The sequence below is a fragment of the Platalea leucorodia genome, assembly GCF_965183815.1.
Source record: "Platalea leucorodia genome assembly, chromosome: 21".
Lineage (NCBI taxonomy): Eukaryota > Metazoa > Chordata > Aves > Pelecaniformes > Threskiornithidae > Platalea > Platalea leucorodia.
Window position 1 is genome coordinate 5,668,667 of NC_138843.1, and position 26,000 is coordinate 5,694,666.

At 59.5% G+C, this 26,000-nt stretch overlaps 1 protein-coding gene across 1 annotated transcript; it reads right to left on the reverse strand.

Moving 5' to 3' along the window:
• Nucleotides 1-3,292: 3,292 nt before the first annotated feature.
• On the reverse strand, nucleotides 3,293-25,195 carry ONECUT3 (one cut homeobox 3; the record flags this gene model as incomplete). Its single annotated transcript, XM_082331168.1, has 2 exons — nucleotides 3,293-3,585; nucleotides 24,166-25,195. The coding sequence occupies 2 exons, from the start codon at nucleotides 25,193-25,195 to the stop codon at nucleotides 3,293-3,295; spliced, it is 1,323 nt and encodes a 440-aa protein (XP_082187294.1).
• Nucleotides 25,196-26,000: the final 805 nt, after the last annotated feature.

Below are 26,000 nucleotides of genomic sequence, written 5' to 3' on the forward strand. Positions count from 1 at the left end.
GAGCTGGGCTGGCGAAGGACATGGAGCAAAGCCTTTCCCCGGGAGCGATGCCCTGCAAGAAGGGACCCGGACACCAGGTCAGTGCTCCTGAGGCAAGAGGGGCTGGATGGAGGGACCCCGGGGCCACGCCAGGTTGGGGGACACGGGGACATCTGAGAGGGGGGACACGCCGGGGAACCAGCACCTTTCCCGCCGCGGGCGGCAAGGGGGATGCTTTCTCTTCAATTAGGACAAGGGTTGGGTTTCTTTCCTTCATCCCAACACCCAAAGACTACAAGAGTTGCCAGAATCCGTCCCCTTGGAGAGCTGAGGTAATAGTGAGTCTTTAGGATCGAAGCAGAGGAGCAAAGAAATGGCCACACACCTTTGGTACAAGAAAAAGGCACTCATCTACCACGCTGCCATCCCGGGGTCGCTCGCTCGCCTTCTCCCTCGCTCTCTGGGGACTCGGTGGGGCTGGGGGGGGGCTGGGGGCGGCGGGGGGCTCTCGGCCAGGGTGGGGGGCTCTCGGCCGGCCCGTCCGCGGGGAGCAGGGAAAGTGGCGTTTCCAGCACAGACCAGACAAGGCAACAAAATCTTTGGTATCAGACGTGATTTTCAAATCACAAAAATTGAAAACTCAAGTGAGGTAGCCTTTATTCTCGGGTTCTCACTAGAAATGTCTTTGCATCCTTGAGGGCCTGTGGCATTTACTCTTTTTTTTTTCTTTTCTTTTTTTTTTCTTTTTCTTTCTTTTCCTTTTTTTCCCTTTTTTTTTTTTTTTTCCTGTGTGTTTTTCACTTCCCAAACCAAGGCCCCCTTCCTGGCTTTTCAGCCCTTGAATACTACTCGATGGGGTTCAGGAATCCACCACCATCGTCACCACGTCACGACAAGACAAGAAGAAACAACGTTAGGGGAAAAAATCAGTGGTGGGGAGCGGGGTCCTGGGGGGATGAGATTCGCTTTGCCATTAGTTTTTGGGTTGTGGTTGGCAAAATACGCTGCGGCACCTGCCCCTTCCCGCTCCTTCCCTCTCTCCATCCCTCTCTCCCGCCCTCTTTCCAGCGATAAATTGGTTTAGTTTGGTGTGACCGTGTCCAGTCTGACACCCCCAACCCCTCCACCGCCCACCTACCCCAGGAGCTCTTTGGTTAAAGACGTCCTCTAAACCCGCCGGTGACCGCGGCCGGTCAGGGCTTCGTGTGCAGGGGATTTTTCTTTCTCTCTTTCATTCTTTTGTCCTTTCTTCCCTCTTTTTTTGGGGTGCTTTTTTTGGTTTTTTTTTTTTGGTGAACACAAACACTTTTTTTTTCCTTTTTTCCTTCTTTTCAACAAGGTGCCTTCCTGTTACACAACAGATCGCTCTCAAAGTAAAGTGAATCGAAGAAACCATAGCGCTAGAACACAGATGGTACTATTTTACCCGCATAAATTCAATAGTGTCCCTTTTTTTTTTTTTTTTTTTGGTTGATGGTTGGTTTTGGAGGATTTTTTTTTTCCTCGGGTGGTGGGGGAAGGAGGGGACCTTGCCTCCTCTCCATCCCCAAGCCTCTCCCAGTCCTTCCCTGCCCCCGGCGGCATCTCCTGCTCCTCCCGAGGACACCCTGGGCTGGCAAGGAGCCCGTGGGGCGGCTGGGACGAGGGCTGATTGTAAGGGTTTGGCCTCGTGATTGCTTTTTTATATGGCACAAGTCACCATTGAGAGCTCGGAGGAAACGATCGTTTTGAAGCTAGTACCATTGCTCCAGAAATTCGCGTTTTAAGGCAGGTTGTTAATTGGCACAAAAAAAAAAAATCTGGCGTCTTTTTGGTAAGTTGCCGGTCTTTGCGTTGAGCTTGTTTGGTTGTGGTTTCTGTTGTTATTCCTTTTTTTGGGTTGTTTTTTTTTCCCTTTCGATCTCATCGGGGAGTTTTCCCCCTTCTCACACCCAGGGCTGGATTTCACCACCAGATCCCTCGGATTTTTCTTTTCCCACCGTACACCGACGTTGGTTCCCAGGAGGGAATGTTTTGTTGTTGTTGGGTTTTTTTGGTTTTGTAATTTCTTTGGTAACAGAGATGAAGGGGGGGATGGGAGGGGGCAACAGTGTGTGTCGAGGGGTGGATGGGGCGAGACACAAAGCCAACAAATCTGCTTTGTCTGAGTCCATTCCTCAACCGAAAAGTGAACCAGAAATCCAGCGGTGAATGGTGGAGCCAGTCACCAGGACAGATCAGATCCTTCGCTTCAAGTCTCTCCTCCCGTCTCCTTTCAAACAATTATTATTTTTAAATACCCGATTTCTGTAGCTAAAATGTGCTTCTTTGACCTGCTTGGGCGCCAGGCGACGCGGTGCAGCCGCGGTCCCCCTCCAGCCGCGGCGCTGGGGGATGCTCGGGCGTGCGGAAGCGGACGGCCACGGCGAGGCGTCTCCTTTGCCGTGGAGTTTCTCTGGGAGGGATCCGGGGACGGGTGCTCTCGTGGGTCAGGGTGCATGTGTGCATGGGGGGCTGGGGGATGTGGGTGCTCTTGGGGGTGTCCGGGGGGGTGGTGTCGGAGGAAGATGCCTGTGGAGGAGACTGGGGCTGCAGGAATGCCCTCGACCAGGTTTTCAAAACTTTTGAGGGAGAGAAATGCCTGTGTGTCGATGGCAGAGAGAGGGTCTGGCTGCCTCGGGGAACCCCGCTGCACCTCGGGGGGGGAAAAAGCTTCAGCAGCCAGAGACCTGGCAGGAGCCCGGGGTCACCCTCCAGGCACACGGGGAGCATTTTCCCTGCTTGTCCCCCTTTCAACCATGGGGGGTTTGACCCTGCTTCGGCAGGGTTGTGCCAGAGCCCACCCCATGACTCCACTTCTTGTATCTCCCCCACCTTTACTCCTCCACTGTGGGAGCTGTAAGGGTGGCTGTGGCAGAGATCAAGGTTGGTGGGGTGGTCAGGGGGTGCCCCTCTCCTCAAAGACCCTGGTGGGCAGGTGAAGACAAGGTTCTGTAGTCCCCAAGGACCAGGGATGCTTCCAAACAGCACCTCGCCCTCTCCCTCCATCCCACATCATCCCTCGCTCCACAGGGGTTTCCTCCGAGCCCTCCCGGGGACGGAGCTGACCTGGTTTCAAACCCTTTCCCAGCTCCACGAGCTGGGAGGACGTGGCAGCAGGATGTGGCACGAGGCCCACGTCCAGGGGTGACACCCGGCTGAGGGTTTGGGAGGCTGATGGACCTGCAGCATCCAAAAGCACCCACCCCGGTCAACTCGGGGCACGTGTGTGAGTCTGGGGTTGGCTTTGTCATGAGGAGGATGTCCGGGAAGGGGCAGGGAGGGCTGGGGGACATCATGCTTTGGAGAAAGTGCTTGTAGAAGAAGAGGGGACTCCGGGGTTGGTGCCTGGCTCCTCCTGCCAGCGGTTCATACACCGCCGGCGGGCATTCATGAAGAAGTTGCTGACGGTGTTGAGCTCCAAGCCCAGCTGCTGCGAGATGGTCATCTGCATCTCCTTGGATGGGCGCTTGTTCTCCTTGAAGATGGCGATCAGGGTGCGGCGCTGGAGGTCCGTGAAGACCAGCCGCTGCTTCTTGGGCTGCAGGCTCCTGTCTTTCTGCTGCTCTTGTTCTTTGCGTTTGCAAGCTAGATGTTCAAAAGAGAGAATAGGGCCATTAATTGGTGCTCACCACTCTGGCCCGCTTGCAGGTTGCCTGGGTGCCTCCCAAAAACCAGGCCCTTCCCTCCAGTAAATCTGCTGCCTTGTTGCCCACCACTCCCTAGGCTACCTCCCTCCTCTTCCTCCCTGTGCCTCCTGAGCGTCTGCCTCTTGCGACATCAGCATAAGAAAAGCCTGGGTGAAGCCCATCACCTCTTCAGATGCTCAGGAAAAGCCCAAGTCTCAGCATCTCCAGCTGACCCTGGGACCAGAGACCGAGGAAACGCCTGGGCTAACTCTGCTCCCACAGCCTGGTTACTGGGACCTGCTCCATCCCTAAATTTTGGGGTCAACCATCAGCCTCCCTCCCTTGCTGCACTCTGGCGTGGTCTCCCTCGCCTTCTCATCACCTCTGTGGATCTCGCTGGAGGAGTCAGGAAACTGGCGTCTCTTGGCCATCACGTCCAGCTGCCACCTCCGAAACACAGGCAAGGGCTGGGGACAGGGAGGTTGTGAAAAGGCCGGTCTGCAGCCACCACGTCCCACGGCAGACAGCCTGGAAGGACCGTTCGTGGTTCCACCTGCTCTGGGAAGGGGTTTTCCTGCTTCCGGAGGCTGGAACAGCCTGAACCACCAGGAAGGTCAGCCTCCCCTGCGTGCCTTTGCTACCAGATCCTCTGGCACATGTGTCAGGTTGAGCCAGCACCGAATTAAAAGCCTTCCCTACAGATTTGGCTCGAGCGGTAGGTCAGGACAGAGGTGCTGTCACACGGGCACGGGCTGCCGGGAGCCAGGAAAGCCCCCCTGACACCGCCACGCTGCGTGCAAGCGAGGGAGGGAGGTGAGTACGCACCTTTTGTTAAATATATGAATTTTTAATTGCAGGAATATTAAGTGTGCTGTTGGCGGAAGGGGTGAGAAGAGGAGCCCTTTGCTATGATATTTTTCTAGAAAATTATAAAATAGCTGAGGTTGGTGGAGGTTGCTGGTCCAGTTCCTTACTCAAAGCAGGGACGACCTTGAAGCTGTCAAGGTTAGAGCAGGGCGCCCAGGGACTTTGCTAGGTCAGGACTTGGCCAGACATGTGCAGGCGCTGCGGGAGTGCAAGATGCCCACGGGCAAGGCAGGGCACGGATCTGGCCCTCCAAGGCTGGGGACACACTGTTTCCTCCTGGAAAGCTCAGAAAAGAGTCAGGAAACCATGGGCTAAAGACTTTCCAAGGAAAGCCCCACTCTTGCCCCAAACAGCAGCAGTTTTCAGTCTTTGGGGTTTCTTGGTTCGGATCTTCCAAAGGATTTTGCAGGGAGGGCGCAGATCCTTTGAGACATTCACTGTTGGAACATCGCTGGATGACAGATTTCAATTTTCTTCTCTCGGGCACTTCCAGGAGCCTCTTTGACCTGGTGCACAGACCTTGGAGGGGCCAGAGGCCAAGGCTGAAAGCCACTGCCGCCGCGATGGGACGGCATCTTGGGTCCACGGGACAGGTATTCCCCTCAGGCTAACTACCTGCCTGCTATACAAAACGCACCTCCACGGCCAGGCTGAGTAAAAGGGCAGGCAGCCATGTAGCCCAGGAGAAACGGGAGGGTGTTTGAAGTCACTTCATCCTCACTAGAGAACAAGGAAGGTCTTCCTCTGATTCTTCTTCAGCTGGCCTGCACTACGAGTCCTCTTTATATCACCTTGAACTAACAGAGAAGGATGATATCCACCCCTTCCACCCAAAGTTGGGGAGATCTAAAGCTCAGTGAAGCAGATGATTTATCCGACAAATTTAGCCTTGCTCCCCCGGCTGCTGGGCTCGGTCCTCGCCCCGTCCCCATGCCGGTGGTGGGAGCCATCAGTTCTGCTCCCGCCGGGACAGGAGGCACCAAGCTGGGCACAACCGACCACACTCAGTCAAAATCAGCCGTCCCTGGTAAAGACGGTTAGTGGCGAGCCTTCCCCTCCCCTTCTCCCCCCCAGGCAGGTTTGGCTGCACACCACCATCCTTAGGGACACGGGCCAGTCTGAGCCCTGGTGGTGCCGGGGGACCCTGTCCCAGGGGTACCTTAAACAGCCAGCAGAGAATGGTTTAGTGGAAACCTACCCTATGACCATCAGATGCTTGCAAAAAGAACAAACAGAAAAAGCCTTTATAGAAAATTTGACTTTTTTCCAGACATGAATTAAAAAAAAAAAAAAAGACCCCCCCCCCAAGCTCCCCCCAAACCAAACAACAAACAGAAAAAGTCCCCCCCACACCGTACGTGCACATTTGGAGCAGCATGTCTGCACCCTGCCGGACCCCTCGCCCGCCCGCCGCGCGCCCTCCCGGCGTCCCCCCGGCACGCTCGGCTCCGGCCCCGCGCCAGTGGCGCGGGTGGGACCCCGTGTCGACGGTGGGCACCTCGCACGCTCCCTGTGAGCACTTGCTCTGCCTGGACGGCACTTATACTATCTCCCTCTAGCACATATACACCAGGTACGTACAGACGTGTGTAGGTACGTGTAAATACATCCATACCCCATGGGACACGCGGGCAATGTGCTGACCCAGCTGTAACCCTAGCAAAGCCACTGGGATCCAGGTTATCCTCTTGCTCTTCTGCCTGCTGGCACCCATTCCCACCAGCGCTGCTGGCCAGCCAGCCTCAGACCCAGCGTTTCAGCTTTTCAACCTCACGTTCCTACCCCCCCATTCAATTTTTAGGAGTAATCACTACAAACTAGTCGCCCAGTAACAACTCAAAGCTCCGAGACAAACACTTGGGTCCTGCTGGTAAAACTGTGATCCAGCATTTAAACGGGAGCCGAGTATTGCCTGGCCAGAGGTGACACCCGGCTCCGCACCCCTTGATACCCCCATTATTTTTGGCCTGCAACGCCGGCGGTGGACGCATCCCACATTTCCTGTGCTCGTTTGTTTATTTATTAATTTCTTTTTCTGCTGACGCAGCCCAACACCCCTCTTCCCCAGTTCAATCTAATTACAGCTCCGCACAACAGAAATCGATAGGGACGCTGGTCAGATCTATTTACGGCAGCCATCAACCCCCCAACGGAGGATCTTCTTCCTATTCCCCATCCCCCAGGCGCTGCTTTCCCAGGCAGGCTGGCGGTGGCCACCCCCACGGCCCCGCAGGCGATGGGAGCCGGGGACGGGGGGCAGCCGGGGGCACGGCTCTGACTCCCACCCGGGTCAGCATAGGGTGAGGGTTTTTCCTTTGTGCTTCAAAATCCCTTTTTTCCCCAAGTCCCAAGACCCAAACGACTCATCCTTGGCTTAACGCTGTTCTTTGGCCAGGTTTCTCCGGGGTCTCTGAGCCTGGCCGCAGTCGGTGGGGATGGGGACACACTCCAGGGCACTTCCACCCCTGCCTCCGTGGTATCTCCCCAGCAAATGCCCAAAGCACGGGATTTATTCCCTGGCTTGTCCTGCTCCCCACTCCTCCTGGGGCACAGGAGACCCTGGTGGTACCAGGACCAACAGTGGGAGAGAAGGACCGGGGTCCCCCGTGGCCAGGGGGATGCTCCGATGGCCAGCAAGGGGTTGAGCTCACCCACAATGGAGGTCTTTCTCTCCTCTCTCCGTCTCTCCCCAGCTCATTTCACAGCACCTGCACCGCTGAGACCCCCACGGCTCCGCCAGCCCTGGCTGAAACCAGCCCACAAGCGCAGGAGCAACAAGGAGGCAATGCCAGACGCAGCGGGATGGGGCGATTGCACGGAGCCCCTTCCTCCTGGACACCGGGCACACAGCCCTAGCGGTATTTCATCCCTAAGGCAGCTGACCTGGCTGCGGAAAAACCACAGGGAGCAAAGGCAAGGAGGAACCTCGGGCGGAAAAGCAGGAGGAAAGACCTCTGCAAGCAGCGGCATCCCACCCGCTTCCCCCGGAGGATTTCTGCTGAGGGTTTCTGCCTCCCTGGAGACTTATGTCAGAGGCAGCGTGTTTTCCTTGACTTAACCTTGACAGCTCAAAGCAAAATATCTCCCAAATCATTTCTAAAGGGACATAATAGAGACAATCAAATGGCTGCTGTTCAGAAGCTGCGATTATGCCTCGCAGCGTGAACTCCGCGAAGCATTTAACTAATACCTGATGGCTTTGCAGGCTTCCACAGCCTGCGAGAGGCTGGTTTCTCTATTATACCCGCAAACCTCTGTTTTCTCAGCCCCAGCGTGCTCTCCCTCTCCATTCACTTGCAATACAACCTGTAATTTTCTGCCCACTTTGCTTAAGTGCTGGTGATTTGTTGAAATCACAAAAGACAGCCAGGGGCTTTCAGAGCCAGCATGCTGGCTGTAAGCGAGGTTAGGGGGGAAAAAACCGGCCAGCTTTTCTCTTTTTCTCCCTGTCAAATCGGCTCGCAGCGGTGCAAGGGGACCCAGGGGCTCCAAGGGAGGCGGAGGAAGGGATGGAGAGGGGGTACCTGGACGCGGTCGGCCAGGTCAGGACAGGTTTCTTCGGTGCAGAGGTGGGACGGGCTCGTTTCACTGGTGGGCATCAGGTGGGAAATGGCCCTGAGCAAAGCTGGCTTCTCTCCATGCCTTCAAGATGGGTCTAGCCCCTGGGCTGCCTCAGTTTCCCCCTCTCCTCGAAGGGGCAGAGGGATCTCAACCTCTTTCACAGAGAAGGGGGGCCTGGGTGTAGGGTCGTGCAATGGGTGTTACTGGTTTAGACCCTGCCCTGATATTCTGGAAGGTTTTGGGAGCTGCAGCTCTGAGCCCAGCACCTCCCAGAGCAGAGCAGTGTCTGATCCCGAGTTGAATTAACCTCACGGCACCTGCTCCCCCAAAGCTGGAGCAGAGTCTGGACCAGGGATCGGGGGCTTCATCTGCAAAACAGAAATCCTTCGGTCCACAGCTGGACCCACCGGGATGCTCAGAACTGGGGCAACTTAGTAACCGCAAGAGGTTTGTTTGACTTTTCTTTACATTGTAGGAAAAGAGCCCAAAGAGATTTGTCACAAACAGACTTCTCCAGGGGAAATTTGGGTCTTCTCTAGCTGGGAAGACTCAGTGCTGACGCGACAGTCAGCAGTGTACAATGCAGGAAGAAAGAGGGCTCAAAAACCAAACCCCAGCCTTCTTTTTGCCTTTTTTTTTTATTGCTGAAACCTCATTTGACTCCAAAAACTAACGAACACACAGGCAAAGGAGATGAAGTGTCAACCACAGAACCGCTGGGGCAGAGCCTGCCCCGTGCTGCCCATCCCTGCAAATGCCACCCTGCAACGCTGCAACTCTGCAATCCCCCAGACTTCAGCAGAACACGATAAAAAAAAAAAAAACCTTCTGGGCTCCAAAACCTGCGGGGATTTTGACCGTTGTGGTCCCGCAGCATCCGAAAGCTTTGAATCACACCGTAGTAAAAACTGCCGTGCTCTAGAAACCCACAGGTTTGGAAAACCGTGTGTCAGAGGCCACCCAGAGCCTGCGAGATGCGGTTAGGAGCTGCAACGTGTTTGCAGAGCTGCAGCCTCATGGTCCTGCTGGGTCCGAGCAACACGGTCCAGCCAGAGCTCCCGGCCTCACGCGTGTCCCTGTGCCACGTGGCCCTGCCTCGGTGGGGATAGGCTTCCCCGCTGGCATCCCTGGGAGCTGCCGGAGGATGAGTCCCGAGGCCCGGGGAGAGCCCCCGGTCATTGGTATGCAGCCAGCGCGCTGCAGGGTGAGCCACTTCCGAGCCCAGCAAATTAAATCTTCCTCTGAATGCTGCAAATGAGGAGATGAGATGAGACAAAGCACTCGCCTCCGCGTTGCTGAGTGCATCCTCCTTCCCTCACGAAGGGTTTCGGTGACTCGTTCCAGCGAGCGGCTCCGATCGACCCACTGGGGGCTGCGAGGCATCACCAGCCGCCCGCACCGATGTCCCCGGCCCATTCCCCAACAGCCCAGGGGCTTTCAGAGCCGCGCAGGTTGGCAGGCGGAGGGAAGGGAAAAGGGAAAGCGCAAGGCCCTGGTCCTCCGCTTGAGTGACAGTGGTCCCTCTTGAGAGGGGGATTCGGCTGGGACCGGCAGAGGCTGGAGGAGACCAGCAGAGCCACCCAAACGCTCAGCAGAGCGGCGATGCCAGCCCCGCGGGACGCCTCGTTTTGCCTCTCCTGCGCTTCCCAGGCTTCGTCTGTTTTTTCACAGCGTGGCATTTTCCGCTTTTCCAGTGCTGAAGCCGGTGAGTTTGGTCTGAGGGCGGGTGAAGGGACACAAGAAGCTGTGCCGGCTGCAGGTGTGCTTGGCTCCATCCCTCCACGTTTGCCCTGCTTTTATTCTTGTCCTGTAAGGTGCCACCGGCCCCACCAGCGACAGCCCTGGGCCGAGTCAGCTGCATCAGACCCCTCTCACGGACACAGAAATACACAGTTTCAGAAGACTTAAAAGTGTGGGTTTGTTGTTCAAAGCATTTCCTTTCTGCAGAGATTTGATTTTTCAGTCACTTTTCTGGAGATTTTCGTGAAGGGAGACCTGGTGCCCCGCTCTGCGCTCCCCAGCACCCGGGCGAACCGGGCTCAACCCCCGGCTCTGCCATCACGTCTGCTGGCAAAGTCGCTTCCCCAGTTTGTCCCATTTCCTCCCTTTCTAGGCCTTTTTTTGCACCAGGGTCAGCTCCTTCTTATTGTCCCAGTGGAAACCACTGCTGTCACAAGCTGCTCAGTGCTCATGCTGCCAGCGCAGCCCGGGACCGGGTCAGCTGCCTGGTGTGAGGCAGGGCCGGGCAGAGGAGCCCTGGGAGCCCTCCCGGCTGCTCCGTTCTCCTTACTCTTCTCCCGAGTCATTGCCACTTAGCGTGACGAGAGCAAATTGGTGCTAATGAAGTGCTGGAGTCAGGCAGCGCAGCAGGCAGAAGCCGGCAGTGCCGCGAGCGATGGCAGCGGTAGGGGAAGGTCATTGCCTTCTGGGAGAGAGGGAGGATGCAGGGATGGTTCGGGGGAAGCAGCTGGAAACCCTCCAACCCCTGAAATAAGTTTTCTTCGGAGTCTGTGACGCTCGTGCTCAGCTTCGGCGCAAGAGCCCCAGCTGCAGAATCCAGGGGGAAAAAGGGAGTTTGGAGGTCGATTCATGCCACAATGACAGGGAGAACCAAGTAACGCTGGACAAGAAGCCTCCCCCGGGAACCTGGGGCAAGTGACACCCCTGTGACCCATGCAGCTGTGGGTCCCGCGCAGCCCGCCTCCGTCCTCGCTCCTTCGCACAGGAAAGGAGCAGCAAGGATCTCCCTTTGGCATCCGCACGGGCTACTGCTAAGTGACTCCCATCAGCCCGTTCCTGTCAGGCTCCTCCTGCCAAACTCCCGCTGCCTTCACCAGCTCCCAGGCCTGGCTCTCTGAGCGGGGACGATAAACAAATTCAGCAATCAATGAAGCGTATTTCATCAGAGCGCATATTGCTCCCGAGCCGCTCTCGGTGGAGAGATGGTGTCCAGAGAAGGCCCGGAGCCGTTATCAGCCAAGGACCATTTGCTGGAGAGAGAAGAAAAGCAGTGGGGGAAAAAACCCTACCGTTTTCTGCATTTCCTGATTAAATCTGGTCTCAGGTGGATTTATTGGGTGTGAGATGGGAAGCTCCCTTAGGGTTTGGCCAAGTCAATTCTCGGATGGCTGCTGGCTTTCTTGCTCCGCGGTGCCGTGAAAAACAGGAAAATCTGTAATCCTCCAGGCCTGGGTGTTCACGCTTTGCTTCGCCAGGGCTCGGGACCCTCCGACGGGCGGCGGGAGGGCCCGAGCGGGGACACGGGTTGCTCGCAGGTTATCCCTTCGCTCCAGCAGCGCGTCGCAGGCGGGAGCTTCCGTATTTGAGCCCTTCCCTGCCGCCAGGCCCCACTCCAGGCGGCCTTGGCGCTCTGAAGGCCATTTCCAGCCTGACCTTGATGGGTGACACAGCCCGGCTCCGAGCGTCACCCAGCTCCCCGGCTATTCACGCCCAGCACGGAGCCGGCGTGGCGTGGGCCCGGGCTGCTCACCACACGCTGAGGAGGGGTCTGGGGACAATGGCGGGGCCCGCCGCCCCGTTTTCCCGCTCAGGGGGAGCCGGGGGCTGCTCGGGCGGCGGGGCCGAGGCGGAGCAGAGGGGACTCCGGGCGCCAAGGCCTCGGCAGCCGCCGTCGCCCGGCGAGGCCCACCCCACCGCCCCGCCGCCATTTTGGAGCGCTGGTCCCTCCCGGTGCCCCCCCCGCACGGCGGGGAATGGTTTGTTCCGCCCCCCCTCCCCCCGCAGCCACCATGGGCCGTCCCCGCCGCGCTGGCGCCCCCCCGCGGACGGACTGGCGCACTTCCCCCCCCGGGGAGGGCGGTCGCAGTGGTACTGCCCAATGGCGCCTTGCAGCCGCCGCCCCCCCCGCCACGAGGGAGATGGGCCATTCCCGCCCCCCCCGGCTCAGCGCGATGGGCCGTTCCAGCCGCCTCGCCACAGACGGAGCCGGAGCGGTCCACCCGCGTCCCCGGGGGGGGAACGGGGCCAGGCAGCTGCGCGAATGGCACCTCCCGCGCCGGCTGCGGGGCGGAGAAGCTCCGCCTGCCCCACGGCTGCCCCATCGCTGCCCCACAGCTGCCCCATTGCTGCCCCATCACTGCCCCACAGGTGCCCCATTATCACCCCCTATAGTGTCCCATCGCTGCCCCATCGCTGCCCCATCACGACCCCATCGCTGCCCCACAGCTGCCCCACAGCTGCCCCACAGCTGCCCCACAGGCCGTCATCCCCTCCCGCTGCCCCCCGGGGCGGCTCATCCCGTCCCCCCACGCGCGTGGGGCTGGCGCGGCTGCGGCCGGCGCTAAGCCAGTGACTCTTAATACACCGCTCCGGCGTTATTAGTTCAGCTCCCAAGGTATTTCCCGGAGTAATTGCACTGATCTGCCAGGGATTACGCGCTGCCGCCGTAACGATGGATGATGTTTTAATTCCAGCCGGGCACCTCCGGGGAGGGCAGGCCAAGGACCGAGACCCCCGAGCACCGGGAGAGGACGCACGAGCCCGGCTGGACGCCCTCGCCGCTGGCGTGGGAGGAAGGGGCTGCCCGGGCGCAGGCCGCAGCACCTGGGAGGGATTTTAGGGTGAGGAGCAGCCAGAAACCTGGACCCCGCTGGGCGACCGAGCGTCAAGCGATTCCCTGGCTGGGAGGCCAGGAATGACAGGCTCCCGGCACCGGGACGTCAGCAGTCCCGGGTGGCTGGGGTTCAGCATCCCCCCGTGGATGCTCCTGAGCGGCTGGGGAGGGCCCTTCCCAACTCCCAAAACACTGCTGGGCAGGGGGAACGACCACCCCGGGGCTGTGCCCGCTGTCGCTGCCCCCAGGTCCTGCTCCCTGCCCCTCGCCAACCCTGTCCTGCCAGGAGGAAAACTCCCCCAGGAAAAGGGCTTTTGCTTCCTCCCATCCGAACACCGATACCTTTAAAAATGACCCCCACGCAGAGCTGTTCCTTCTGCTAAAGCAGCAATTAATCATGGCAAGTATGGGATGGATTTGTAATCAGCTCCCCCCCCCCCCCACCGCCCCCATTTCACAGCCCTGGGTATTTTTCCTGCCCCCCCCCAATGCGTGGGGATGGGGCCGGGGCCAGCGCAGCCCATTGATCCTGCCCGGTCGATTTTATTGAAACTCCCACGAGTGGCTTTAACTGCGTGTTGGATATTGCTGGCACATCAGTTTGATGGCTACGTGACTGGCGGGGAGCTCGCGGGTTTGCAGGGAGGGAGGCGAAGGGGAAGGGGCTGCGGGAGGGGGGGATTAATCCCCATGGATCTGGGTTATTCCCTGGGTTGTTCCCTCGAGCTGCCTGTCCCCAGGGGCTTCTGCCCAAAGGTGAGAGAGTGAAAGGTAATGGCATGGCTTGAGGAGGAGTGTTTGGCGGGTTGGTTAAAGGGAATGGTTTCTCTTGGCCAGATTTCATTGCTGGCTGGGAAAGGGGCTGTGGGGGGCAAAATGGGCTGAGAAAGAAAGGAGGAGAGAAAGGGGGGGAAAAAGGGAAGAAAAAATGAAAAACAGAAAGAAAAGGGAAAAGATAAAAGGAAGAGGAAAAGGAAAAGGAGAAGAAAAAGAGGAGAAGAAGAAGAAGAAGAAGAAGAAGAAGAAGAAGAAGAAAGGAGAAGGAGAAGCAGAAGAAGAAGAAAGGAAAAGAAAAAGGAAAAGGAAAAGAAAAAGGAAAGGAAAAAAAGAAGAAGAAAAAGGAAAAGAAGAAAAATAAGAAGAAAATGGAAAAGAAACAGGAAAAGAAACAGAAAAAAAAAGAAAAGGAAAAAGAAAAAGAAAAAGAAAAAGAAAAAGAAAAAGAAAAAGAAAAAGAAAAAGAAAAAGAAAAAGAAAAAAGAAAAAGAAAAAGAAGAAGAAGAAGGAAAAAAGAGAAAAAAGAAAAATAAAATGAAAAGAAAAAAAGAAAAATAATTTAAAGGAAACAAAGAAAAATAAAACAAGGAGAAGAAAGAGAAAAGGGATGGAAAGGAGAGGAGCAGGTGCCACAGCTCTGTCCAAGCCCAACGCCCAGCAGCCACCAGCCCCTTTGTTTTCCCCGCGTTCCCGTCCCCCTTTCCCTTCCCGTCTGTTCTCTCCCGGTTTTGCGGAAGGAGAGAGCCAAGGGGGGCTCTGCCCGGTGACGGTGACGCTGCCCAGGGGTTCGCCCCCTCCCACCGCCAGCACCCCCGCGTACCCGGGCTGGGCTCTGGCACCTTCAGGAGCATCAGAGCGACGGGTGAGAGGAGCCGGCTGGACCGAAATCATCCAGAGGCAGCGTAAACCCTCCATAAACACCACTGGAAAAGCTCCCGAGCAGGAGGCCGAGGGGGACGTCTGAGCCCCCTGATTCCCCAAATGTCCCCCCGAGGTCCCTTTTCCCGGGGAGATGACAGTGCTGTAACGGCACCCTCGGGGCTGAAGATCCCGGCTCTGCCTGTATCGATTAAGCAGCATCTTCTCATGCGGAGAGCAGGGCCGATCCTCCTCCATCCCCGGGCACCTGCCGGCGGGGCAACCGCCTCGCGATGGTGCCAAAAATCAAAGCAAATAAATAATCTGGGTTTTTTTTGGAGGTGTTGAAGGCAGAGGACTGGCTGGGTATCTTCAATTTAGGGTGGAAAAGGCTGTTTCAGTTTTGGAAGGATGCTTTCAGATTTTCTCCAGGATAAGCAAGTTGATTTGAAATCAGCATTATTTTGAATAACTGCTCTGATTTGTATGACTTATTTTTCAATTTCTTTTTTTCTCTTGGCATGCAAAGCATCCGATGATACCAGCACCCTTCGCCGCGTCTTTGACTCGCCTCCTTTCGCCCCATTTCTGACCCAGCCAAACTGAAACCAGCTGCAAGGCAGATGGGTGTGCGAACCCCTACCTCACCACAAACACACGACAGAAAGCAAATTAAACGCCCTAAATCGAGCATGGTCCCGCTTCTGGCTGCCTGTGCGTGCGGGCAGGCGGGTGAGCAGCTTTGGGGGGGCCGGCAGGAACCCCCTGTACAGGAGCTCCCCTGGGAATATCAGGGTAGGGGTTCACTGCCTTCTGTGTGAGAAATGTCATCAAAATCCTGAATTTTGGCCCCAAAAAAGACAACTAAAGGCAGGCATTGATTCACGGATCCATTTCCAGAGGCCTCTTGTTAAAGCCTTCGGTTCCTCTGGGTGACTTTGCAGCCCGGCAGCGCGGTGCCACTGTCCCACCCTCCTCCTCCTCCTCAGCCCCTGCGATTTGGGAGGCAGATGGGGAAGGGACCCCCCCATCCTGGGGAGGCTTTGGAAGCACAAACCGCCACGGCACCAACCCCAGCACTTTTTTGAGCATCACATTTCAGCCAAACTGGGCCAGATGCTGCTGCGTCCACCGAGCAAAACCCAGCGGGGATTCATCTCCCATCCTGGGTTGTAATTTATCCGGGAGGATGCCAGGTCCGGGGCAGACAAGGGACCCTCAAAAGATGAAAAAAAATACAGAGTAGAGCCAGATCTCTGGGGAAATTGCAAGGGATGGGATGCTGCTTGCAGGCACCGGTGTCATTGCCACGCGCTGCTGCGCTCCCCGGCCCTGCGACAGGCGCTGAGCGCCGGGGTCTGCGGTGCTCTGTAGTGGGAGCAGCCTTTGCCGGCGGCGGAGCCGAGCTGTTGATATCTCTGTCAGCCCCTGATACCATCGCCCGTCAGCAGCTCCCAATACATTTGCAATTTTATCCCTAATGGAGAGAGTTTGCTCATTACCTGCTCTTTATCGGCCGAGGGGAGCGTGACTCCCACAAAGGGGCACCGTTTTCTGGAGCTCATCTTCCAGCTTAAAGGTTTGGCCTTTTACGTGGCATCGCCAAGTTCCTCGGCTTTAATAACCCGGCGCTGGTGTCTTCATACACTCTGTAAAACCACTGTCACCCCCACTCTTACATGTGGGGAAACTGAGGCACAGAGGGATTTGCGGATGCTCAACCTGTCAACCCACGGCCAAGTCGCGGCTGCTGTCCCTTCAGCTGCACGGTGGCACTGGGTGCGGGGAGGGGAGACGAGGCTTTGGGACATTTCCCGGTGGCCAGAGCCAGCCTGGCCGTGGCTCTCGGCTTCCCAGGGCTGTGCCCTCCCTGTGCCGGGCACTGCTGCGGGGGCTCCTCAGGGAGACCATCACCTTCACAACCCTTTGAAGACCACGTTGGCATGCGGTGTTTCCCCTGATTTTGGTTCGCTTTGGGTCTTTTTAGGGTCCCTGAGAGCCAAACCTGACGCGTCGGGTTCCCAGCGGTGCCCTGCAGAGCCGTGCCATGCACCGAGCCCTCCCAGCACGCCAGAAGCCCACGAGTCCCCGATATTTAGGGCTCCCCGGATTCATGCCAACAGCAGGAGACCTCGATTCTCCTCCGACCTGGGTGGGAGAGAGCAGCCCCCTGCTCCCCTTGCTGCCTCCTCCTGCCGAGACCTGGGCTCAGCAGCGCTGGCTCCGTTACCGCTGCCCATGCCAGCAACAGCAGAAAAAGCTGCAATTTGCTTTCCCTTTTTTTTTTTTTTTTTTGTCAAGATGTCGAGGTTTTCCTCGCCGCTCTGCAAGCGAGGAGATGACGGCCAGTCCCAGCGAGTGCCTTCCCACAACCAGCCCCTGCTTTCCCCTTGGCAGGCTCCAGCGTTGGGATTTTCTGGCTCCTTCTCCGGAGCTGGGCAGAGCTGAGCTGCCCCCAGCCTGCCAGGGGGGACGAGGTTTCCCAGAGCCCCAAGGGGCCACTCCCTCTTGGTGATTTCTATACCTTGGGTTTAGAAACAGAAAAAGAAGAAGGACAATCAGAGAGATACAGAACCGAGGCAGGACGGCGGGTCCAGGTCTCGTGACAGGGACATTGTCCAATGCAGGGCAGCGGTGGTGGCATCCCATTCCCCAGCTTAAAACCAGGCAGCAAATTCCACCCCCCCAGCTCCCCAAACTCAGCTCGTGGCAACACCAAGTCCTCCTGCATTCAGAAACGATGCTGGAGGACATCAGGGCACGGTTTGGTTGGAGGGATAAGGTCCTGTGGTGCAGAGCTTGGAGGCAAAACCCCGGGGGCAAAAAGGCGAAGGAAAGGACGCTGATCGCCAGTGAGGGGGCAAAAAGTTGGTACCCACAGCGGGATGGGGCCGGGGAATGCGAGCATCCTCGCTGCAGCCCTGCCCATCTCTGCCCATCATCTCTGTCTACGTCCCACCCATCGTGGGTGTCCGTGGGTGTCCGTGGGTGTATGTGGGTGTACGTGGGTGTACGTCCTCTCGCCATGCGGCACCTCCAGTCCCGCTTTTGCTCCGGCAAACCCTTGCCTTCTCCGTGCCTTTACTGCACCACCTGTGAAACACCTTGAGCCCCACTGAATCCCTTTTAAATAATTTCTGGACCTCCTCGCCTCGCACTGCAGAAACCACCAGGACTTAGAGCAACGGTGCGTATCCCTAACGGAATAAATATATGTTAAGACAGAGTTATTAAGGTCATTCTTGAAATCCTAACCATGTTCGTGCACGTGTGTCTTGATTTTAATATCGGGTTTTTATTTTTTAAATGTCCTTGCCGCTCTTTCCAGCAACGGAGAATCCAGGTTGCCTTTTTGTTTCACTATTTTTTAACAACTCCAATGTTTTAAAATCCATCATCCGTTTTGCCTGTCCAACCCCGCCTTGGTTTAAATCTTGCTGGAGATGCTCTACATCATTCAAGGCATTAACGAGATTTTTTGAATTTCCGTTCAATCAGCAAAACCTTGCCACTCGATGGCCACGGTCCTCCACGGAGCCAGTAATAAATGCACTCGGCTGCCAAAACCTGCTCACCGGCCCCTCAGCGCCCTGGCGCAGCCCGGCATCGCTCCTGTTGCACCCACCCAGCGCCGCTTTTGGCTGCGGACGGGTGGGCTGGAGGAGAAAATTTTTGGCTCCAACTCCCCTTTTTCAGCAGTTTGCAAAGCTGGAGGCTGACCCCAAACCCTCTGTGCTGCCGTTGGTGCTGCACGAGTGGAGGGCAATGGCCAAGAGCACATCCCGGGCTGATGGGACGCATCCCGGGCTGATGGGATGCATCCCGGGCTGATGGGACGCATCCCGGGCTGATGGGACGCATCCCGGGTTGACGGGATACAGCCCGGGCTGATCGAAGCACAGAGACAGCCTCGGCTCAATGCTGAGCTGTAGGATTTGTGCTCCTCCTGGCAGCTCAGCACCGAAAAGGGCGCTGGGGCAGAGCTGCGGGGGTGTGTGGACGCGGGAGGGAGGGCAGATCAAAGCTGCCTAATGGCTCCCTCAGTATTTTGGGTGCCAGGCTCCCTCTGCCCAAGCATTTCTGAGAAACCTCAGGGAATCAGGCAGCAAGGGGGGAAAACTCTTTCCCCCCAGCCAAGAAGGTGCTGGGGCTGGGAGGTGACGGGTCCAGCTTCCACCGCAGCCAGGGAGGCAGCGATTCCCACGGGAAACACAGCCCGTGCTAAGGCAGCAGCATCCCAAACTGCACGCCAAGGTCTGGAGCAGTTGCATCTCCAAATCCCCACCGAGCTGCAAAGCCCCAGCCCTTTTGAGCCAGGCTCTGGTGGTGGGGTTTTTTTTTATTTTTCCTCTTATTTTTTTGTTGGTGTTGCACCTCGGCCATCGCCGCCCTGCCAGGAGCCCTTGCACAAGCAGACCCGCATGCCCGGGGAGGTTTCCATAGGGGACTTCTGCTTCCCCTACACCCAGGCGATGCCGGAGCGATGCCGGGGGAGGCGAGGGGCTGTGCCCAGGGCAGGAAAACAGGCGCCTGGGCCCTGGCTCTGCTCTCCTCCTGCCTTCACCATCCCTCCTCTTCCTCCGCTTTGGCAGACCCCGCGTTTGGCATTCGCTCGGTGGCACCGAGGAAGCCGGGCCGAGGCGGCTGCGAGGGGCGCGCGGGCAGAGCCTCCGCCGCGGCCGCTGCTGGGGGGCACGGCTGCCGGCTCCCCGGCCCCGCAACCACCGCTGAGCGGAATGAGAAAATATTGGATTTGTTTTCTGGAGGAAAAAAAAAAAATCCAATATTCTGTCTGCGATCCCAGACTCCGCGCCTGGTTATGGCAGGAAAATGCTGTAAATCTCCCCTTTCCCCACCAGCTGGGGAAGAACGACCGATTTTCTTTTAATATTCTTATTTTCTCTCCTGGTTTAAGCCCCATCATTTTGCAGGCGGCTCTGCAATCTCTTTGTTGACCAGAGCTTAAACCTGCTCTCCCGGCTCCCCCGACCCCAGAAAGTCGCCTCGCACACCCTTCCCAGGAGCTCCCAGGCAGCGGCAATGAGATTTTAATAGATGTATTTTCAAATTAGTTCTGGGCCTTTCAAGACTTATCAGTTAAATGAGGTTTTTCAAATTGATTCAAAGGTCACTCTGAGAGTTTTCTCTTCTCTGTTATCTCTCCCTTATGGTTTCAGTGGCGACTGACAGGACAGGGGAAAAAAATAAAATATCGCTCCCACGTTGTACGCCCAGAAAAAGAAAAAAAAAACCCAACAAAAACCCACCCAAAACGTGCACCCAAAAATGAGGCGGCGGCGAGGAAGGCCCCGGCTGGGGCAAAAAGGCTCTGCTTTGGGGTTGGGGGGTCCCTGACGACGAGCGGAGCCCCGGGGCGGGGGGGATTTGGGGAGCAGCGCTTGGGGGGAGCAGGACCCCCCGGACACGGGTGGGTGGTACCCGGAGCTGCGGGGAGGGGAGGTTATTTCCTCCTTCGCAGGGGGGGAACCCGATTTAATGTTTAACCGCCGGGAGGTTTATTGGCCCCTTCTGACACGCAGATTAGGAGCAAACAGGAAAACAAGCGCGGGTGGAGCGAGGCGGCCCCGCCGCGCTGATAAGGGCGCGGTGCGGCGCGGGGTGCGGTGCCGCTCCGCGCCGGCGGAGAAAGTGCCCTGTTATGAACGTGCTAAAAAAAAAAATAATAATGCAAAATAAAATAATAATAATTTAAGAAAAAATTGAGGAATTTAAGGATTTTTTTTTTCCAACGGGGAAAAGAGGTTTCGCTCCTTCCTCGCTTGCTTTCTCTGTGTTTTCCCGCGTGGGAACCTCTCCCACCGGTGCCGCGGGGGCGGCGCTGGGCCCCCGCAGCCCCAAATTCTCCTTTTGCCCCGTTTTACGGCGGCGAAATCCTTCGCTTTCCAACCTACAAATCTCCCCCGGCGGCCGCGTTTTCCCCGTCGCCCCGCGGACACGCGCGGCTCGAAAGCAGCGAAACCGGTCGTGATTTTCCGCCGCTCGCCCGGGCCGGAGCCGCCGCCGGGGCCCGGGGCCGAGATCGCCCGGAGCCGCGGCCGGAGCCGCCCCGGTGCCCGGTGGCCGCCGGCGGGGAGGAGCCGTCGTTGGACCAAAGTCGTTTGAAAGAGGCTGAAATTGAAACAAAATTCGTGGAGGGGGAAAAAAAAAAAAAAAAAAAGATTCCCGAGTTTTTACGCGGCGCGATCTTGTCCCTGATGCTGGCAATTCGGTGTCTTCGTGCGCTGTATTAATTAGCGGCGTTAATTACTGGCGTTGCCGAAGCTCTCGGGCATTTGCCTTGGCCCAGTCCCGCGATCGCAGTTTTGGGGTGGTTTTGTGGTTTTTTGAATAACGACGGTTCGCGCTGCGGCGGGGGAGAAAGCGCGGGGAGGAGAGGGAAAAGAAAAAGAAAAAGAAAAAGAAAAAGAAAAAGAAAAAGAAAAAGAAAAAGAAAAAGAAAAAGAAAAAGAAAAAGAAAAAGAAAAAGAAAAGAGAAGAGGAAGACAAAAAAGGAAAGGAAAGGAAAGGAAAGGAAAGGAAAGGAAAGGAAAGGAAAGGAAAGGAAAGGAAAGGAAAGGAAAGGAAAGGAAAGGAAAGGAAAGGAAAGGAAAGGAAAGGAAAGGAAAGGAAAGGAAAGGAAAGGAAAGGAAAGGAAAGGAAAGGAAAGGAAAGGAAAGGAAAGGAAAGGAAAAAACGAAAATAAAATAAAAAACGAAAATAAAACGAAAACAAAAAAAGAAAAAAGGAGAACGACAATCGGGGGGCAAAATGCTGGAGGAAAAAGGAAAAGAGAGCGGAGAGAGGGAAAGGGGAACGACACCGTAGACGAAGGAAACGAAGGCGCTGGGGCCGCGCCGCCCCGCGCCCCGGCCGCAGCCCCGCGGGTCCCCCGCGCCCCGGCCCCACGGGCGGCGCGGCCGCGACCCCGGCTCCGCGCCGCGGGCAGGAGCAGCCGAGCCCGGGGGCCGCCGGCCCACGCGGGACCGCGCCGCCTCCCCGGCCCCGGCGCAGCCTGGAACCCCACCCGCGGCCCAAACGCTTCACGCGGTTTCCCCGACTGTCGCGGACAGAGACGCGGTTCGGGGAAAAACACGGGAGGATGACTCGAGTGGAAAGAGGAATGAACGCGGGGAGCCGCCGTGTCGCGAAAGGGACACAACGATTTTGTCGCCCTCCCGAGAAATAATCACGAGAGATTTTCCTCGTCCAGAGTGTCGGAATAAATCCGTGGCGGGGAGGGGGTTTCCACCGGCGGGGGCTCCGACAGGGTGGGAGCGCACCCACAGACACGCATGGCGGGAGGGCACCCAGGGACACGCACGCTGGGAAGGCACCCACCGCCCTCCGCGGACACGCGGGGATGGGAGCGCTTCCCACACGATCCCACGAGAACGAAGCCGATGCCTTTTTCGCCCCCAGGCCACCGAGGGACCGGGAGGGCGAGTGGGGAGGAGTCGCGGGTGGGTGCTCGGAGCCCCGCTCCGCCGCGCAGGGACCCCCAAAGGCGGGGTCCCCAAAGCTCCCCGCCACCCACGGGCCCACGCAGACCTCGGGGGGGGGGGGGTGTCACGAAGTTTGTAGAGCCGAATCTGGAGCTGGGTGACCGCCGGTCACGGAGATGGATGGCCCGAGGGGCCGGGCCGGGCCCCGCCAGCTGCCGCCCAGATGTTTCCCCGTGGGACCCCCGTTATTTTGCGGAGCCCCACGGGGGAAGCGGAGCCGGAGGGAGCCCGGGGCGGGCGGGAGCTGAATAATTCATCCGCGGACGGGGCGGCGGGAGGGGGAACTGGAGTGGAAAGAGGAGAAAAGCGGCGATTGCCATTTACAGGGGCCCGGCGTGTTTATTGATCCGCGATTTACTGACTCGCACTAAGCCGTCAGATGGGCTCCTGCAGCCGGGCGGGACCGGCGCCGGGACCAGCACCAGCACCGGGACCAGCACCAGCACCAGCACCGGGACCAGCACCAGCACCAGCACCAGCACCAGCACCAGGACCAGCCCTCGTCCCGGCCGTGCCCCCAGTCTAACTCTTTTTTTTTTTTTGCTTGCACTGGGAGGGAGAAAAGCCGGTGGCTCCCCAGGCGGGGCAGGGGTCCCTTCCCTGCATTCCGGGGGGTCGCAGCCCTCCGGGCCCCCCCAGTCCCGGGGAAAGGAGGAGCGGGCTCGACCGGCGGCCCCGGGGCGGGGCGGGGCGGGGGGGATTCGCCTGCATCGATCGGAGGGGCCGGGCACGGCCCCCCCCCCCCCCCCCGCGACCCCCTCCCACAGAACCGAGCCGGGGCCGAGCCCGAGGGGCTTAAACCTGCCCCACGCCCGGGCTCGGCTGGACGAAACGGCGGGAGGAGAGAAACGAAAGCGGGTCCCAGCGGGGCGGCAGCGGGGCCGGGAGCCGGGAACAAAGCGGCGGGGCCGGGGGAGGCCGAGGGGAGGTCGGGGAGGCCCCCCCAGCCCCTCCCCAGGGCTGGGAGCCGGCCGATCCCCCCCCCCCGGGCAGCGTGGGGCGGCCGCGGCCCGGTCCCGCGGGGGGAGCCGGCGTTCGGGGCGGGCGAAGTCATGGCGGGGCGCTTGCTCCGGTGGTTTGTGCTTGGGTTTTATATTTTTTCCTGTCGTCGCAGAAAGCGAAGAATTCAACCCCGTCCCCAGGAAATTTGGGGGGTTTCATTCCCGTAAATAACGCCTCCAAGGAGCCCCTGGGGCCGAGGGAAACTCGGCGCTGGGGAATAAAAACCATTTTGGGGGAGACTCAACCTCCCCCGGCGCGGCCGGAGCGGCGGAGCGGCGGCAGCGGGGCCGGAGCCGGGGCCGGGCCGGGGGCAGGGACCCCCCCGAGCCTCCCCCGGCCCGGGCCGCATTTTTATCATCACCATCCTGGTTATTATTTCAAATTTTGGCGAGTCAGAAACCAGCCACCCGCCGCTCAATTAGCCCGAACAACGGGGGCATTAAACGGCCGATCGCGGCAGTGTTTAAATCTTTATTTACCAGAACCTTGTAAAGCCAGGAACAATTTGCATTCTATTAACTGCTTTTCAATAGGGCATCGACTGGAACTAAAAGATGCCACTACCCTGCCCTAATTAAAGAGCAACTGAATTACACTAAATACATATGAACGCTGCTCTCCTCCATAAATAACGGCGGGCTCCTCGCCGTGCCGAGCGCCCGGCGGGCCGGACTCTGCCCGGCCCCGCGGGGAGCCCGGATTTCTTTAAAATAATAATAAAAATAATAATAATAAAAAACCCCATACACGCGTGTTTTTCCCCCCACGGCCCGGCGGCAGGGAGGGCCGGAGCGGCTCCGGGGGCCGGGGCGGGCCGGGTGTGTCCCCGCTCGGGGCTGAGCCCCCCGCCACGGCGACCCCCGCCCGCCCCCCGCGGCGGGAAGGGAGAACCGGAGCTTCCCCGGAGCGCGGCTCCGGTACCGAGCGGCGGCGCCGAACGGCCCGGGAGGGAGCTCCAGGAACGGCCCCCGGCGCCGCGGCTCAGCCCGCACCCGGGGAGCGCGGGCCGGCGGCTGCCAGCGGCTCTCCGGGGGTCCGCCGCTTCGGCGGGGGGGGCACCGAGCCGGGAATCCCCGCCGGGGCTGGAGGCGGCCGAACGGGCGGCGGGGAGCGGCGGGGAGCGGCGGGGAGCGGCGGGCAGCTCCCGGCTCCCGCCGCCCGGGATCCCGCATTTCCCGCTGGCAGGAGCAGGCCCGGGGAGGGGGGGGAGCTTCGCCTTAAACAGAATTCCCTTCCCTTTTCTCCCAAAGGCTTCAAATCGGCTCGGGAACGCCCGGCCCCAGGCCGCGATGGCTCCCCGCCAGCGAGGGGACCCCACGCGTGTTCGCAGCACCCCCTCGCCCACCCGCCCGGCGGTGTGGGGCGGGCGGCCCTGGCGGCGAACCGCACCGTGCCCTACCTGCCAGCCTGAGCGCCGACATCCTCTGAAATTCTGGCTCCTGCAACCATTTCCACATCCTGCGGAAAGTCTCCCGGCCCGACTTGAGCTTACTCCAGGGCTTGGGGTTCCGCAGCAGGTCCGAGAGGGTCCCCTGGGATCGGCACAAGATCCTCTGGGCGAAGATAGCCTGCGGGATGCTGTAACGCTTCAGCTCGGCCGTGATCCTCTGAGCCACCTCCTTGGTGTTGATCTCCTCCACCTGCCCAGAGCCACCGGGCTGGGAACCGGTGGCCGAGGCCTGGCGATCTCGCTCACCCAGGAGGGAGCCACCGGGCTGGGCGTGCGGGTGGCCGTGCGGGTGCATCCCGTTGAGCGGTGGCATCATGGCCGAGCTGGGGGCCGCTAGCCCCCGCGCCAGGTGCTCCTCGCCCCGGGACAACATCGCGGCGTGCGAGTCGAAGCCGTTGGGCGAGAGCATCTTCTCGTTGGGCAAGTGGCCACCAGGGCCGTAGGGGGCCAGCGGCTGCTGGGCGTTGTGCAGGCTGCCCAGCCCGTTGGGTAGCGGCGAGAGGGGCTGCCCCATGGCCGGCATGTCCTTGGGGTAGTGGCTGTAGAGGTTGCCCATGGAGGCCAGGCTCCGCTCGTCGCGCATGAGGGTGAAGCTGCCGCTCACGTTACCGGCCAGGCGTTGGTGCGGGTGATGGTGATGATGGTGATGGTGAGGGTGGTGGAACTTCTCCGAGACGGTGGAGATGGGCGGCAGGTGCTGCAGGGGGGTCAGCGTGGTGTAGGTGCTGCTCAGGCTCATGCCGGAGGGTGACTCGCAGGACATGCTCATGGCGGGGTGCAGCGGGGCGGCCAGGCTGTGCTCGGCGCGGTAGTCACCCCCTTCCAGGATGGAAGCCATCCCCGAGACCATGGCGGGCCGGCCGTGCGGGACCAGGTTGCGGTGCGAGCCCTGCCGCCCGTGAGCCGGGCTCAGCAGCTCGGCGGGCTGCGAGTGCGGGACGCCGTGCAGGCTGCCCAGGTTCTCCATCGCCAGCTCCATGGTGGCCGCCGGGCTCTGCCGCTGCCTCGCCCGTTCGCTCGCTGCCTTCCTCCCCCACCCCCCCCGCCTCCTCCTCCTCCTCCTCCTCCTCCACCGCCGCCCCCGCCCCCCCGGATTAATTCAGACTCCGCTCTCGGGGGATCGATCTCCCGCACCCCGCGGTCAGACCAGCATCACGCACCGCGCCCGCCCCAGCCCGCCTCGGTGCGGCTGCGGTGCGGGGGCCGCGGCCGGGCGGGGAGCGGGGAGCGGGGCTCGGTGCGTGCGGTCGGGGCGGCTGCGGAGCCCCTCGGTCGCCGGTTCCCGGCAGCCTCGCTCTGGGCCGCGGCGTGACGTCAGCGCCGCCCCGCCCCTCCCCCCCCCCCGCCGAACCGAGCCGTGCCGCCCCCCCCCCCTCCCGGTGCGGCGGGGGGGGGAGAACAGAGGAACCGCACCGCGCCCGCACCCCCAACCCCCGCACCGGGGTGACCCCCCCCGCCGAGGTCACCCCCCCCCGCACCAGGGTGACATCCCCCCCCCCCCGCCGAGGTGACCCCCCCCGCACCGGGGTGACCCTCCCCGTACCGGGTCCCCGCCCCCCGCAAAGGAGTGATACCCCCCCCCCCCCCGCACCCCGAGGTGACCCCCCGCGCCCGGCTCCCTGCACGGCTGTGCCCACCTGCGCCCCCGCACATCTGGCTGACCCCCCCCCCCCGTGAACACATCTGGCTGCCCCCCCCCCACCCCTGCGTGCGCCTGTCCCCAGCGCCCCCCAACACCCCCCGGTGACCCCCCCGGCTCCCCCGCCCCGCTGCCCTCATCTACC